General features: G+C 40.8%; 2 protein-coding genes across 2 annotated transcripts in view; both read right to left on the reverse strand.

Moving 5' to 3' along the window:
* Nucleotides 1–1,914: 1,914 nt before the first annotated feature.
* LOC139912718 (protein mono-ADP-ribosyltransferase PARP12-like) lies at nucleotides 1,915–11,574 on the reverse strand. Its single transcript, XM_078281931.1, has 13 exons — nucleotides 11,319–11,574; nucleotides 11,174–11,190; nucleotides 9,320–9,454; nucleotides 8,278–8,593; nucleotides 7,754–7,804; nucleotides 7,478–7,604; nucleotides 6,738–6,903; nucleotides 6,318–6,438; nucleotides 6,126–6,222; nucleotides 5,857–5,938; nucleotides 4,980–5,110; nucleotides 3,347–3,495; nucleotides 1,915–2,360 (listed from the first exon to the last, which is right to left on the reverse strand). Exons 1-13 carry the CDS (start codon nucleotides 11,572–11,574, stop codon nucleotides 1,915–1,917), a joined length of 2,094 nt encoding a protein of 697 aa, XP_078138057.1.
* A 3,367-nt stretch (nucleotides 11,575–14,941) lies between these two features.
* LOC139912715 (protein mono-ADP-ribosyltransferase PARP12-like) overlaps nucleotides 14,942–17,004 on the reverse strand; it is a 38,096-nt gene continuing 36,033 nt past the window's right edge. The window contains exons 12-13 of the mRNA XM_078281932.1: nucleotides 15,103–15,983; nucleotides 14,942–14,983 (exon numbers count right to left, since the gene is read on the reverse strand). Of these exons, the coding sequence (XP_078138058.1) occupies nucleotides 14,942–14,983; nucleotides 15,103–15,983 (923 nt within the window). The remainder of the gene's footprint in view (nucleotides 14,984–15,102; nucleotides 15,984–17,004) is intronic.

Here is a 17,004-nt window from a genome sequence, read left to right on the forward strand (position 1 = left end):
CTTCCTGTTTTGTGCCGTAAAGCGATCCAGCAGATTTCCCTCCAGATCCACCAGGTGGAGAAACTATGGAGGATGCAGAGTAGAGGCTGATAGAGGCCGACAGGCTGCTCAAACTGAATGAGGCAATGATTTATTGATGTTAAAATGCTGAATGCAGCACTTTTAAACATTTACAAAAGTAGTTACTGACAGGATTAAAGAGCAAGAGAGATTTTTCTGTGTTTTCATAAACCTTTAACAATAATAACCATATCAACAGGTGGATTATTGATTTGTTGAGGCTGCCTGCAGATCTGCTGACCACAGCTGTTATTCAAATCACCACAAACATTTCAGAAACTCAACAAAAACTCTGCCTGCGATCAGCCAAATAAAGATCGGACTCACTTCCACTCCTCCGGGGTTTTGCCGCTACATGGCGCTCTTCCATCGTCATGACTCAGCAGAAACATAAACACCTCAAACAGCAGAGGGATGCAGGCAAACAAAAGGGGAAGGAGTCATATTTAATTCATAACTTACAGCAATACAGGAAAACCGGATTTTCCGACACGCCGATCCCTGGCAGCTCTGCAGGATTCCTCTCCATCCACCGGCAACGACAGCCAGAGCGAGACCCAGCAGCCGCCGGTCGCCCGGATCAGACAGGAAGAAGCTGTTGAGGCGGGTTAATGTCAGTGGATATTTACTGTCACCGGGTGGGCTGCTGCATCCTGCGGGGCGCAGCTGCAGCTTCCACAGGGGAAACGGCAGCTCAGTCTCAGTGGCCAGCGAACGCATAATGAGGCGTGGATGCTGAAGTAATGGATGCTGTGGGAGTGACAGCCAGGTTCATTATCTCCCTGGGAAGTGTGTGTTAGTGGATCTACTGTACAGTCAGAGCTGCTGCCCCTGTTCTTACACTGTGGAACAACCTGCCTGCTGAATCAGTCTTTTAAATCTCTTCTTAAAACCCATTTTTTTTATAGAATTGCGTTCTGTAAAAACTCTTAGATCACACCTACAGTTTGTTTTCTTTGGTCTGAACCAGAGTGGAAAAGCTGAGTTTGTTGTATTCTTGTATTTTTGGTTCGTTTAGGTTCAAACTGACCAGGGCTTGGAAACAAAAGTCACATGACTCACAAGCAAGTTATTTATTGTACAGAGTTACTTACAAACTTATAAATCAATGCATAGATATTGTATGAGTCAATGCATAGGTAAAGTACATATCAATGTGTAGGTACAGTACAAATCAATGCATAGTTGTAGTATAAGTCAATGCCTAGGTATAGGCATTCACAAAGAGGCCCAACCCGACCGCTGGTGGCATTTCTAATTCATTTAAAGCAAGAGAGAGAGAGAGAGAGAGAGAGAGAGAGAGAGAGAGAGAGAGAGAGAGAGAGAGAGAAAGAGAGAGAGAGAGAGACAGAGAGAGTGTGGGGGAACACAGCTACATGAATATAATAATATAACAAACACCAATGACAAAAATGTTATTTCAGTATGCCAATAGTAAGAAACAACTATATAATCCAACACACTGAACACTCAGCAGCTGATGCTGTGATCCGTCATCAGATTTCACTTATCGGGGAAAAAATTACTAAATTGAGGCAAGAACTGCAACTTCCCCAAAGAAAAGTTTGTTTTAGACCCAAATATTTATGAAACATTATTGCATCTAAGTCTTAAACTACGACACGGCAACCTGTAGCTTTGTGTATGTGACTCTCAAATTAAGTGTTTGTGCTTCTGTCTGCGGTAAACATAAATATTACATTTATTTTGAAGCAGAAAAGTTTAGGTAGTGTTTTACAACAGTGGAACAAACTGGACTGAAGCAAAAATATTCAGTTACAGTGGAATCTGCATGTGGAAAATATTTGATTAACCACTTGAAACAAAAAAAAAAACGTCATACAATAAATTCGATTAATAATCCAATGAATACATTTTTTTCATTAATTCCCTTATTCTGGAAAGTTGGTTAGGTGTGGAAACTGGTCTGCTTAGTCGGGGAACTGGTGTGCTAAACTGTGAGATAGGAGCAGGAACTGGTCTGATTTGTCGGGGAACTGGTGCTGATGCTGCACCATAGCACCCACGGGAGAGGTTTGAGATCTTCTCCTCGTACTGGAGCAGGTACTCGGGGTAGATCTGGTGCTTCTCGAACACGACAAAGATGGAGGGGTCTCTGACGTCGTCCACACAGCTGTCGTAGAAGCGCGTGTCCCCGCCGTCCTTGGAGGGAGGACGGAGGTAGTCGGAGGATCCTCGGGTGAAGTCGCCCACCAGGACCCGCGAGACGAACATGGATTTGGCGTCGGACTGGCCGGTGTAGCGGTGGGAGTACTTGGCATCCCGGGCAAAGTAACTCCCTGAGATTGGAGAGAGAAAGAGAAGACATTGTTTTGTTTGATATTGTCTAAGGAGACCAGATGTCCCCGTTTTGCTGGGACAGTCCCAGGATTTGGTGCTTTGTCCCCGACTGGCACTGTCCCTGGAAATGTCCCCAGATTTGCTCTAAAACATCTGGTCACCTTAATGTTGTCTTGAAATAAACAATGATAGCCCACACTCTGTTTCTTCTTATTTTCTTTTTGTTGTTAATGTTGTCACCAAGCAGTACTCACCTTCCACATTACACACTGCAAAGAATATCCATCTTAACTTTGAAAGGTTTTCAAACTGCTCAAATGATAGATGAGAATGAAGTCGAGTAAAATCTACTATCAAAGTAGTCATATTCTTCTACATTCTGTCATTATATTCACTTTTAGTGGCTGAATTAACAGTAATAGTGAAATTAGACTATTTTTCATTGTGCTAGGGACCCCTGCTATGCAAAAAATATCCATTTTCAGGTGAGATAATTCAACTTGTTTCCAAGAATTAACTTTAAGCAATCAACCTTATCTTGTTTCTAGAAAATCCCTAAATTAACTTAAACCACATTGGAAAGGTGGAATTACTTCACCGGCAGAATTTTCACTTAAATTGAAGATTGAGTATGAGGCTAGATGACTTGTTAAGATTGAGATTTTCTGCATTGCAAACACAGATTGAATATATTTGTTTTCCAACACATTAAGTTGAATTATTTTTTTAAATGAATTACTTAAGTTTAGTTTAATTAATTACTGATAAATGTATTAATTTATGACTTAAATGAAATAGCACTTTACATTTATTACCGACACTATAAGCATGAGAAATATATATACATTCTCTTCAATATACACATACAGTATATATACAGTATATATATATATATATATACACACACAGACACACACAGTATATATATATGTATATGTATATATGTGTGTATATACAGTATGTGTGTGTATATTGTTCAGCTCACCTTTCCCGTAGGAGGTTCCATGAGTCCCACAGATTCTCCAGTCAAAGTTGTCGAGACAGATGGCGTCTACGTGTTTAGAGTCTGTACCATGGAAAAGTTTTCTTTCTGTCACACACCCACTGTTGTTCTTCTTCATCCGATCCTTTTGCCTGTTGATCAGGAAAAAAGAGAAATTAGAAACCTAAAGAGCCTGTGGTAAATATCCTGGTACAGTTAGCAGGAAAGAGACTTTGCAGTTACATCATAAATTTTCTGCCAATTACATGTCTCCATCATGGAGGTCCACTGGAGAACTGGCTCCGCACAAATACTGTCTAAATATATAACAGCCAGGCTAGAAGCAGAGAGCAGCTGAGTCAGCTTGTTGTGGTGTGGCTGTAGATCCATTCAGTAACGTTCTCAGTAAAAGTGAATAGTGTGATAAGGTGGATTTGGTTACTGTGACACAGTAAACTGTCTTGTCTTTAGCCCTAGTCTCTACTCCAAAACACTCTGAGTTGTAGCTTGAGAAGAGTCAGCTCAGTTAACCTGAACAAACTGTTAGCTAGCTAACTAGCCGGCAAACACACTGATGTTAATGTGAACATGCTAACGCTAGCTGCTACTAGCTACGTTAGCTAGTGTGCTACTCAGATGTGTTAACAACAAGACAGTGATGTTAGCTGACCAGATACTATGGTTAGCTAGCTAACAAGCTAAATTGATGTAACTGCAAAATGCAGCAGATTTGTCAGAACCACAGAACTTGAATGGAACGGTCCTTCTACTGTTTGCCATGGCAATTTGGCTAATACAGCATAAAATGCCAATTATGGAATTTAGGGTTAGTTGCTATGGTGACAACACAAGTCTGGGCCGTAAAGTCTGTCACACTTGCTTGAGAACTGTGCAGATGCATCTGCTGCATGAGTGCTTAGCAAACTGTCAAAACTCTCAAAAGCTAACATTAGCAATAAAGATGGAGAGTCGACTCCAAAAGAGTTGATTCTCGATTCCATCACGTCGATTCTGAGAATCAATTCTACTAATAAACGGAATCGACTCCTGACTCTGGAATCATAGAAACTGTTTCATTTAAATGAATTTGTAATTAATTCATTCTGATTTAGGTCTATCTATACTAATCTGTGTTCAACTGCCTTGGTCTGATCCATTTCACAAGAAGTGGGGAGGGGAGAGGGAGACATTCAAGGCTCATTGGTTGAATGCTAACCGGCGTAAAGCTTCAATTTTTGTGTTGATTTTAATTTGGAATCTGAATTGATTTAGAATCGATTCCATCAATTCCATTACAAGAAGTCAGAGTCGTAATTGACTCCAAAGAATGTAGAATCGTCCATCCCTAATTAGCGACGAGGCTAACGTAGCTTTATCAAAGACTGCACTTCTCTCTCTAGCTCTTCTAGTCAACATTAGCATGTTAGCAATCCATGGCAGAAAAGAGACACTGAAGCTGCTTTGGTTCTTGCTGCAAAACCTCTCAGCTCAGTGACTTGCTGTAAGTCGTTTTAATACAGAAGCGGCTCATATAAAACTGAGGGTGCTACACATCACCTGAAGGCCCTCTGTATCTGAGGGGGAGCCAGGTGAAAGTGACATTTCGGTATACAGTATGTTGCTTTTAAAGACGTACCACTCAAAGACTTCCCACAGTGCTTTGTTCTGAATCCTCTCTATCTGGACAATGTCAAAGCCTCTCATCGTGCTACAAAACAGGCTTTCAATCTCCTGATACTCCGCTGAGGAGCTCTGGAGGGAGACTCGCTGGAAGAGACACACAACACAGAGGAGGACAGTTAATATTTGTACCCATACAATGCATAAAATGTCTATCATAATGATTGTAGGAACATGAGTAGAGTATGATTAGTAGAACTAGGTAGAATAGGAGAAATAGGATGGAAAAGACAGTACGCTGCAAAGAAAAGTTTTTTACTTTGTGGCTCAATTCCCCCAACATTGTCTAGAATCCATTTCTGATGGCTTTGTCGCTATAAGTCCCTATATATTACACATTTTAATGAATATTTCATATTCATTAAAATGTGACTGGCGGCTGGTTTGCTGGATGGTGCAGGGTTTATACAAGATAGAAATCAAAAGCAAGTTTATGCCCATCAGCTCCACTGCAAACTCCATACTTGTTGTCACTGATCAATATTAGTGCCTGAAAGGAGTACAGAAGCTATTTCTATTAACAAAGTAGACAATTCTCAGGTTGCATTGATGGATTGTGGCTTCAGAGTGACAGAGTTGCCTGTCAGCAGGATATTTAGTGGAGTTATGGGCATCTTATGAGCAGCGGAAGATAAATGTGCAGAAATTCAAGATCGCATTTAACAGCAATCTGTGCAGTGAACAACAATCTAGTTTGGTCTGAAACAGCAGAGAGACTCAACATTGGTAGGGCCCATAAACTTCTGGGGAGACTTAACAGCGGCAGCGGAGGTGGCTTTTCTTATTAAGTTGCAGTTTGAAGTTACAGTTATTTAAAGTGTGCAATACATTACCTTGAATCCAGTTTCAGGAACCCGTGTCTTGTCCCAGTGTGCTGGTACAGCTCTGAAATTTGATTGATTACCCACAGGCTTTCTGCAGACAGAAGGGAAATTGATGGTTCTTGTGTAGCTGAATGGGTAGAGCAATTTAGAAAACTCAAAACTTTCAATAAATATGTTTTGCAGCCTCTCTTCATCTGCATGGTGTTGTTAAGCCATAAAAAAATATGCAGGACAAATGTACGCAGTGTATTTGAACTGTCAGGAGTAATCAGCAGTACCTCAATTTCTTTGTTTGGGCATCAGCTGAGGAGACAAACACAGGCCGTCTTCTCACCACCTTCTTAGTGCCGTACTTCTTATTTGTTTGTCTCATGTCTGAAAAAGAAGGCATGTTATTATGATTACTTCATCAGAAAATACTTTAATAAGGTAAGGTAATAGGTAATTTGAATATTTGAATCCTTGCTTACCCTGGAAACTGAGTGAATACGTCTGCGAACCGGCTTTGAACTCCACCACATCCTTCTCATCGTTCAGGAACTTCTGCTCCAGTTCTGCACTGCTCATGTTTGCTGTTCGCTGTCCATCGGTCTGCAACGCAGGTCAAATAAAGCAAGTAAAGCCCATTTTTACCTCTGGAGACAACTCAAAGAGCAACTGACCAATCTGCAGCCAGATGAGAGGTACAGACAGAGATTAGTGGCAACAGAGATTGTATCTGAAACTGCCTAAATTTGTCATGCTGATACTGAGCGCGAAATCCCGTCGGTCATGTTTAATGGTATTTCCTCATGTCACTGTGTGAGCTGTTGATATGTTCCAAGACAAATTCCTGTACATTATTATTATCCTGTACTAAGCCAATAAAGTGACTCTGATTGTGGACTCACAGCTGAAGCGTACAGGTTCCAGTTTCCGATCTCGTCCTCCCAGTACCAAACCCACTCGTTGGTGAGAACGAAGGTCGGATGGAGGACAGAGGAAGCGGTGGAGAGTCGGCGTACTTTGTTCGGTCCGCAGGTCATCGAGTCAAAACATACAGATTGGCTGCGACTACTGCAAAAAAGGGAGCGAGAAACGTTGCATCAAATAACATTTCTACTGGAGTAGAGGTTGTCAAAGTGGGGTTCGGTCCAGGGGGCCCCAGAGCAAAATGACAAATAGTTTGTTGATTGTAATTTAACTCATAACACTTTATCCCAATTATAGGATGCATAAGAACTATTTGGGTGTCCGAGAACCCCTGTGCAAGAGAAATCACTAGATATTAATTAATTAATTAAACTTAAATCAATTTAAGATTAAAATTATGAAACAGGAGTAACATTTGAAATTCCCTTTATTCCAGAGGAAAATTCCCTTTAAAATTGCTCAATCTATTGGCATTAAGGTTAGAATGAATCCGTTTGTGGAAATATCAGGCCGGTCTACATGCTGTTTCAGAGGCTTTTCCACCCTGACAAGAAGATAATCCATTGGGAAACATTCAATACTTTTTTTAGAGATATCGTCTGTCGGCAGCTTCAATCCAAAAGTATCAGAATCCGTCTTCAAATACCCATATCAATTGAACCCTAATTGGCAGATCAACAACAGCACAGTAATCTCAGTGAATGCCAGCAGAGTGTACCTGTATGTCTTTTCAGGATCACAGTAGTCCTTCTCGATCTCCTCGTTGTCAGGCAGAGCGGTCCACTGTTGTCCCTGTCTGACCTGCCATCTGTACGGCAGCTTCTCATGGGCTTTAAAACACCGTTCTGAGGAGAGTATGACCAAATGCATCAGTAGTAGGGTTTGTATAAAAAAAGAGAATAACAATACTGTGATCAAGCTGATGTAATGTGATTGTTTTTTCTCATATACTGTATATGAAACTAGCTTAAAGGATTATCTAGAATGAACTCACCACCATGTTTACATTGTCCCTTGATGAAGTACAAGCATATCTCAGTTTTATCTAATGGAAACAAACAAAAATACAACATGAAGTAATAGAAAAGAGAAACTCAAACTGCATCAATAGAAAATCCAAGCTCCGCCCACAGTGTTTGATTGACAGGTGATGTCTGGGAGTGCAGAAACACCACAGCAATGAGCGCTTAGCAAAGATGGAGACTAAATGATCATAAACATCTACCACTTTAAAGGAACAGTTCACCCAAAATTGAAAATTTTGTGATTATCGAAATGAATGCTATGAAAGAAAACTGTCTCCAGCCACTTGTGTTGATTTGGAGAAAGCTGAAACAAAGCTGTATCAGCTAACTTGGTCTGTATTATATTGACATACAAAATTAACTGGTGTTTCAGCTGACATAATGGTGAGTAGATAATGACAAATTTTCATTTTTGGGGGGACTATTCATTTAATTCCCGGAAATACAGCTTATCCTACCATAGAAGCTTTCAAAATAGTCTTACTGGATTTACCTTTGGCAACTTCTGAGCTGTTCTTGGGTCTTTGCCTTTGTCTTCTGTTCAGTCCATCATCGCTGCTAGCAGCTGTGGCGTTAACGCTCCTCAAAGCCTCTTTGTTCACATAAACAGACTTCATGTAGGGAATGAGGTGGTCGGGCACGCCTCTACCCTGCAGGGTTTTCATCGGCTGCGGATCATCAAAGTCATGAGTCCTGGGGCAGGAACAGACTCCCTTCAGGTGTCTCTCACAGATGTGGAGCCTGGTGCAGCCGTCACCGTCCGGACACCGGCCGTACGGCCCGTCACCGTTGTTGTAATCATAACATATCTAAAAGACGGATAAGAATGGGAAAAAAGGTGGTTAGAAGCAATATAATCTTGTGTAGCCAGACAGCTCAAACAACAGAGGTCTGGAGAAATTTAAACCCAATAGTTGGTTAGGAAAGAGTGTCAACACTGTGGGCTTTCGTCATCTTTCAAACCAGTCAGTCAAATTTCACTAGGGCGGAGCTATGGGCGGAGCCTGGCACTGCTGCTCACTTGTTTACTACAGTTAGCTACAGTTGCTACAGTTAGCTAAGTAGCGAACTTTACAAAGGCGAGGTTTAAACGATGTGCAGCGGCTATTAGCCCCACAAAATTGTCATCTATTTTTATCTTGCTTGTTTAGTTTACCCAAAGAGTCTGTATATTCAAATTTAATCCGCTAATTAGCCTGCCTTATAGCTAAACTAACAACGGAAGCTTGTTCTAGCCAGGAATAAAAACAAACCAGAAGAGCTGTTTCCTGAGGCATTGTGGGAGAATCCTGTTTCAAACTCCCACACCAGCGCCAGGCTTCACCCGAGCCAAATCTGACTGGTTTGAATGATGACAACAGCCCACAGCCTCACCGCACTTTTCTAACCAACAACTGGGTTTAAATTTCTCCAGACTGTTGTTTGAGCTGGAGGTGTGGCTATGTGAGGTTAGCCTTGCCCAATCAACCAATCAATCAATCAGTCAGATTTGATTCCCCCCTCCCTCTTGATCCTCTTTCCAGTCTGGTACTTACAGGAGGCAGGAAGTAGTTGTCGTTCTGCAGCAGCAGTGTGCGCAGCTCCTTCAGCTCCAGATCCTCCAGCTCATGCTCTCTCAGTATCGTCACATTATGTGCAGACTTCAGATCATGGAGAAGCGGCACCTTCTCCTAAAATTAAAGCCCACATTACCTATATTTTCATTTGCTTCAGGACGAGAATATAATGTTCTTAAAGACATTTTGCAAATACACATCATTTTGATAGAAAATACATTTATCGATTGAATTTGAAGACTGACAATGCATTCATGTGCTACTAGGAAATTTCACATGAACACCTTTGAAACTTGGATGAAGTTGGAAAGTCAGAAAATTTTGCTATACACGATTTTTCAAGTTATGATGCAAAGATAACCCTTAAACTTCTGAACATGGTGGAAAAATCATATTTTGTTTCAGTTAGCGGTAAGAAAACACTTCTATACACATGCACCTTTATTGTGTTTGTAGTTCACCAGACTAACCATCATAACTAACATCTGTTTAAATAAAGTTTGTTAAACTAGCTTGTAGCTGCAGGACGTCCACGTTTGTTTATCGTTTTCTTGATTGCGAAGCACTTTGTAACTTTGTTTTGAAAAGTGCTGCATAAATAAAGATAATTATATAATTATCATTTGTTTTACAGGTTCGATTTTCTGACAAAATAGTGCATGAACGCACCATTCAAAGATTAAAAAAAACTTTGTCTATCACATAATGATAGAAAATTGTCTTAGGTTAGGAGCTCACAAACAACATAAAAACACACATGAAAGACTCACATAAAATTACATTAAAAACACAAACAATTCCCTACATAAATAGGAGCAGGTGTGCAAAGCTGCATTAAAGAGTAGTGACAGCATATATCCCAAACTGCCTTTATAACGTCCCCATTACTTTTCCTTCCTTGAAAACAGAGTATCCTTCATGGTGACCTCATGCTGCACCAGGAGGTGTAAATATAAATTCCAACCAATAAAACCAAAACGTGTTATGTCCCGCCCCAACATCCTGTTTCAACAGGAAATACATAAAATCAAGGAAGTAAAGGAGACAGGCGGTGCGTTTCATTAGTCGTTTCAACCTGCCCTTGTTGACTTCCCCTAAAAAAATTAAAAATTAAAAATGGATAACATACCTTATTTTACATGTGGATATAAATTATTTTATTGACAATCTGGATGTTAACATTTCTGACATTGTCAATCTTGTAATTATTTGGGGTAAATATCATATACACACTTGTAAGTAGAAAGGAACCACACCCTCTTTCACCGTTTATAATCGATTTTGTCAACGACTTGAAATCACTGAAACATTTGAAAAAAATTAACAGAAAGGCCAAACAGCTAACAGTGTTACAGCTACATATTCACCATTGTTGGTTGATATTTTATTGTATTTTGGTTTCTTCTTTCTGTACATTGTTTTGTACATTTTCCTTACAATAAAAAAAAGACTTCCCCTCAGCACTTCCCCTCCTTGAATCCCTGCTGCCATCTTAAGTAATAACTCCAGTGAACTTTCTGAGATCGGCCATTCAAGGACCGAGGGAATGAGTCAACAACTCCAGGAGTGTATCTTACCCAGAATTCATTGTGATCTGTCGTTATGTCCTGTGCACAACAATGAAAAGCAGGAATGGGGTCTTTAACAAATGTTTTTTTTGAAAATGGAGTAACTTTAATTGAAACCACTCAAGCAAAATAAAATGTTCAGGTCTTCATTAAACAGCTTCCATCACCTTTTCATGTAAAAAGAGTAAAAGTGAATTTCAGTAGGGCCCCTTTAATTAACAGTTTAAAGCTGTTAACCATATAATTTCCTAAAAAGACAACCTACCTGCCCATCAACAGTAACTACACACAGGCAGAGCATGCCCAGTTTGAGGCTTGTCACCGTTACATGACACACTGTAACGTTATGCCTATTAATAGGAACTAATACTGACACTTGGCAGTAACTCACCTCGTCTCACTGAACTGACAGGATCCCAGCAGGAACCTTTTACACAGATGTAAACTGCTGCATCCCTGACAGTCTTTGGCTTTACACAGTCGCACTTCTGTCTTGGCCACCACCTTCTGCTCCCCGCCGGAGGAACACCAAGCAAACTTCTCCCGGTTCGAGATAATCTCCCTCACATCCTGGGAATCTCCGAAACAGCCGCTAAACACCAGTTCATCGATGTAGATTGATCCTTGATTGGCGCAGATGAATTTCATTACCACGGACTCCGTCATGTTGAGGCTCTTTGTTTCCTTCCACTTCCACTAAAACACTGAAGCACTGGCAGACGGTTTACTCTCATTTCTGACAATTGGAAACCGAAACTACCGGGTATGACTTATTAAAGCAGGGTTGATGCGGTACCGCTGCTGTCCGCCTGGGGGCCTCGGTGAGCCATTTCCCTTCATGTTATATTTCAGGACAGGTTGGTCTTCCTTTTTAATGACACACAGTGAGAGAAAGCATGGAGAATAATATAAATTATCAGGGACAAGATTAAGGAAGGTCAAGATTTCACATTGAATCTCTCCTTAGTGCAGCAGTAAATCCTCAAAAAGGTCTTGTTTTTCTTTTGAGATAGCCCAACCAAAACAAAACACAGCCATGCTTTCTGAAGTCTCTAAAGTCTCTCCTTTATATGGGATGTTGTGAACAAAAATAGTGTACTGCAAAGCAGGTAAAAATCAGTGGATAAAGTGACATACACCCAAAAAAACTCAAAAAGTACAAACCAGTTCTCACCTAAAGGACCATGGGTTGGTATAAAATGTAAGTTTAGAAAAAGTCATGGACAGGGTGATTCAAGTTTTTGTTTATTTTTGACAGACAGGAACATTTAAAAAAGGGAAAGAGTCACTTTGACCTGGATGGCGGTTCCATTACAGGACTGTGACTGTGAAAGGTACCGCCACCTACTGTCGTAAAATAAAATAGCATGCCATTAAATCACCTGTAGATCACAATGCTAGATTAGTGGTGGTCTATATAAAAGTTTTATAAAAATAAAGAGAATACATTTTCAAAATAAATGACAAAAACCTTTTCAATATCACAAAACCGTTTTGTGGGCATCACACAAACAATAATATAACAAACAACAATGACAAAACTGTTATTTCAGTATGCCAGTAGTAAGAAACAGCGACTGTATATTATCCGATACACTGAACACTCAGCAACTGATGCTGTGTCCGTCAACAGACTTCAGGGAGAAATTGATTAAATTAAGGCAAGAGCTGCAACTTCCCCCAAGAAAAGTCTGTTTTAGACCCAAAGGTTTTTTAAACATTATTGCATGTAAGTCTCAAACTCCGACCTCTAGCTTTGTGTATGTGACTCTCAAAATAACTGTCTTTTTAAACAGTGGAACAAACTGGACTGAGGCAAAATATTCAGTTACAGTGGAATCTGCATGTTGCAAAGAGACGATTAACCACTTTAACTCTCACAACCAAAAAAACTTCAACTGGGCCTTAGAAAACAGCACCGTATTAATTAAATATTCTGAAAATTTTCTTGCAAAGAAATAGGAAAGGCATATCTTCATCAAAACTTCACTTACATTTGACAAATCAAATTCTGTTCATTTTAGGCCTTATTTTTCATTTGTGTTTGTCGCCCTCTGCTGGTCAGAGAGCTGTGAGGCAGAATCTATGACTAAAATAACAATTGAATAATGTATTCTTGTTTATAATTATTGAATATGAATAATTATACACACATGGTGTACAACATTTCCTAAGCAGACTTTTAAGAACTTAATCAAGGCATTTCAATGACATGTTTAGCCTACTGCTGCCTCTCAAGAGATTAACAGTGAATTACACATCGTTCCTTAGGACTGGAATTGACGTCCAATTTAAAAGGGATAAGATAATTAGTTTCAACCAGCAAAGTGACTCAACATGCATTCTTGTGCTGATAATACCCATAAACCACAGCTAGCCATGATTTACTGATTACTCTGCTAGCTTTTGTGATAACCAGTCAGCAGAGGTGGGACCAAGTCATTGTTTTGCAAGTCACAAGTAAGTCTTAAGTATTTGCACTCAAGTCCCAAGTCAAGTCTCAAGTCAAGACAGGCAAGTCCCGAGTCAAGTCCCAAGTCAAGACTGACAAGTCCCAAGTCAAGTCCCAAGTCCTAAACTTTGAGTTTCGAGTCCTAAACAAGTCATAATGCGCTCTTCACCAAATGTAATGCCATTTTAACAACAGAGTAATAATATATTAAATTTACACAAATCATGAATAGTTTTTGAGAAGCCGATTTGTCATCTCGTTTCAGGTGAACATCAAAGTACGAGTCGGGGAGGGAACCCACAACAGTCTCGTCTGTTTAAACAGATCATTGCTGTACAATGGCCGACACGGAGCCTGTGTTATGGGGGGGATAGCTGTAACGTTAGCTCAGATTACGTAATTGCTAATTACGTTAATATATTAGCCTCGACTTACCATTCTTTGTGCAGCTTCAAATGTCGAACGAAGTTGGAAGTTGTTGCATCTCCGTCTGTAATTTTCGACCCGCATGTTTTGCATACTGCAGTTCGTTTTTGGTTGACCACCGCGTAGTTTTTGTACGCGAACAAAATTATCTTTGGTATCATTTTTTCTAACTGGCGCTCAGTAACATAATGTTACTTCTTCATGGTTCTCTCCTGCAACTTGATTGGATGCTGTCAGATTGGTTCAAACAAAGTGGAGCTGGGAAATTAAGTGTCGACTTGCTGGGAATGAATAGCGTTAACGTTAGTTGATTCAGGAAATGAAGGGAAATGAATTGATTCGTGGCACACTTTTTAAATAACATACTTTTTAATCTTTGGGTTTGGGGGAAGGTATCAAGTCTTTTCAAGTCAAAAGGCTCAAGTCCAAGTGAAGTCATGAGTCATTGGTGTTAAAGTCCAAGTCGAGTTGCAAGTCTTTTTTGATTTTGTCAAGTCGAGTCTAAAGTCATCAAATTTGTGACTCGAGTCTGACTCGAGTCCAAGTCATGTGACTCGAGTCCACAACTCTGCCAGTCAGCAATCTTTCTTGTTTTTTGTGTTGTAAAGCTTGAGTTATTTTATCTTCCATCAACAACCACGATGGAAATTGGCATTTTAAGTGACACTTTATGTTGTAATGTTAAATACACATGATTTCATTTTTCTTACTTACAACATCCTTCAATCATGTCACCCACTAAAACTGAATCACCCGCATGTCAAAGCATTACATGTAATTCAAGCCCAGTCAAATGTCATATTGCACTTGGTAAATGTTGCTAATTAACAGAATTTGAAACACTTCCCGTTACTACACACTTTCCACCTCGATCTATCATTAAACATGTGACCTCACTTCTCATTCAACCTTGCATTGAACTGTTCGATAAGTCTGGAAACTGGTACCCGTAAGGGAACTGGGTCGGTAAGTGTGGAATCTGGTGCGCTAGCTGAAGGAACTGGGTTGATAAGTGTGGAAACTGGTGCGCTTGGCAGGCGATGGTGTGAGGTAGAAATGTAAACTGGTGCGCTAGTTGAGGGAACTGGATTGGCAGATGTGGAAACTGGTGCGATAGCTGAAGGAACTGGGTTGATAAGTGTGGAAACTGGTGCGCTAGCTGAGGGAACTGGGTTGATAAGTGTGGAAACTGGTGCGCTAGGTGAGGGAACTGGGTTGATAAGTGTGGAAACTGGTGCGCTTGGCAGGCGATAGTGTGAGGTAGAAATGTAAACTGGTGCGCTAGTTGAGGGAACTGGATTGGCAGATGTGGAAACTGGTGCGATAGCTGAAGGAACTGGGTTGATAAGTGTGGAAACTGGTGTGCTAGCTGAAGGAACTGGGTTGATAAGTGTGGAAACTGGTGTGCTAGCTGAGGGAACTGGGTTGATAAGTGTGGAAACTGGTGCAATAGCTGAAGGAACTGGGTTGATAAGTGTGGAAACTGGTGTGCTAGCTGAGGGAACTGGGTTGATGAGAGTGGAAACTGGTGCAATAGCTGAAGGAACTGGGTTGACAAGTGTGGAAACTGGTGCGCTAGCTGAGGGAACTGGGTTGATAAGTGTGGAAACTGGTGTGCCAGCTGAGGGAACTGGGTTGATGAGAGTGGAAACTGGTGCAATAGCTGAAGGAACTGGGTTGACAAGTATGGAAACTGGTGTGCTAGCTGAGGGAACTGGGTTGATAAGTGTGGAAACCGGTGTGCTAGGTGAGGGAACTGGTTTGAGGGGTGTGGAAACTGGTGCGCTGGGTGGGCGATACTGTGAGACAGGAGGAGAAACTGGTGTACTAGGTTGGGCAACTGGTGTACCAAGTGTGGGATATGGTCTGCTAAGTGGAGGAACTGGTGCTGCTGCTGGTGCTGATGCTGCACCATAGGACCAATGGAAGAGGTTTGAGGTCTTCTCCTTGTACTGGAGCAGGTACTCGGGGTAGATCTGGTGCTTCTCGAACATGACAAAGATGGAGGGGTCTCTGACGTCGTCCACACAGCTGTCGTAGAAGCGCGTGTCCCCGCCGTCCTTGGAGGGAGGACGGAGGTAGTCGGAGTATCCTCGGGTGAAGTCGCCCACCAGGACCCGCGAGACGAACATGGATCTGACGTCGGACTGGCCGGTGTAGCGGTGGGAGTACTTGGCATCCCGGGCAAAGTAACTCCCTGAGATTGGAGAGAGAAAGAGAAGACATTGTTTTGTTTGACATTGTCTAAGGAGACCAGATGTCCCCGTTTTGCTGGGACAGTACCCGGATTTGGTGCTTTGTCCCTGACTGGCACTGTCCCTGGAAATGTCCCCAGATTTCACTCTATGCCCTCTCTTTTCTTATTTAAAATAGAAATGATCAGGCGTGTGATCACATGAGTAAAAATGTCCCCTAATTTTCTCTAAAACATCTGGTCACCTTAATGTTATCACCAAGCAGTACTCACCTTCCACATTACACACTGCAAAGAATATCCATCTTAACTGTGAAAGGTATTCAAACTGTTCACATGATAGAAGTTGAATGAAGAATGAAGTCAAGCAAAATCTATGATCAAAGTAGTCATATTCCACTACGTTCTGTTTTCATATTAAGTTTTAATGGCTGAAATAACAGTAATAGTGAAATTAGACTATTTTTAATTTTGCTAGGGACCAGCTGCACTGCAAATAAAAAAAAAAAAATTTTCAGGTGAGATAATTCCACTTGTTTCCAATGCAAATCACCTGTTTTCAAGAATTTACTTGGATTAAGTGCCGTTTTTTTGATACTACTGGAGTGGTCAGCCTCATTCTGCCTTGTTTTAAGACGATGTCTTGTTTCTAGAAAATCCCTAAATTAACTTAAACCACATTGGAAAGGTGGAATTACTTCACCGGCAGAATTTCCACTTACATTGGGAAAAACTAGATTTGAAGATTGAGTGTGAGATAGATGACTTGTTAAGATTGACATTTTCTGCAGTGCAAACAGATTGAATGTGTTGGTTTTCCAGTTTAATCAATTATTTATAAATGTATTCATTTATAACTTACATGAAATAGCACAACTGCACATCATTTATTACCAACACAACAAGTATGAGAAATATATTTGTTCAGCTCACCTTTCCCGAAGGCGGTTCCATGAGTCCCACAGATTCTCCAGTCAAAGTTGTCGATGCAGATGGCGTCTACGTGTTTAGAGTCTGTACCATG

This window comes from Centroberyx gerrardi, chromosome 24 (assembly GCF_048128805.1).
Source record: "Centroberyx gerrardi isolate f3 chromosome 24, fCenGer3.hap1.cur.20231027, whole genome shotgun sequence".
NCBI lineage: Eukaryota > Metazoa > Chordata > Actinopteri > Beryciformes > Berycidae > Centroberyx > Centroberyx gerrardi.

Coding starts and splice junctions, on each gene's coding strand:
- LOC139912718 (XM_078281931.1), bottom strand. CDS start 11,574: ATGACGGAGTCCGTGGTAATGAAATTCATCTGCGCCAATCAAGGATCA. Junction 7,605..7,753: donor GGGACAATGTAAACATGGTG/GTGAGTTCATTC, acceptor TACTCTCCTCAG/AACGGTGTTTTAAAGCCCAT. Junction 3,496..4,979: donor CTGTGGGAAGTCTTTGAGTG/GTACGTCTTTAA, acceptor CCTGATCAACAG/GCAAAAGGATCGGATGAAGA.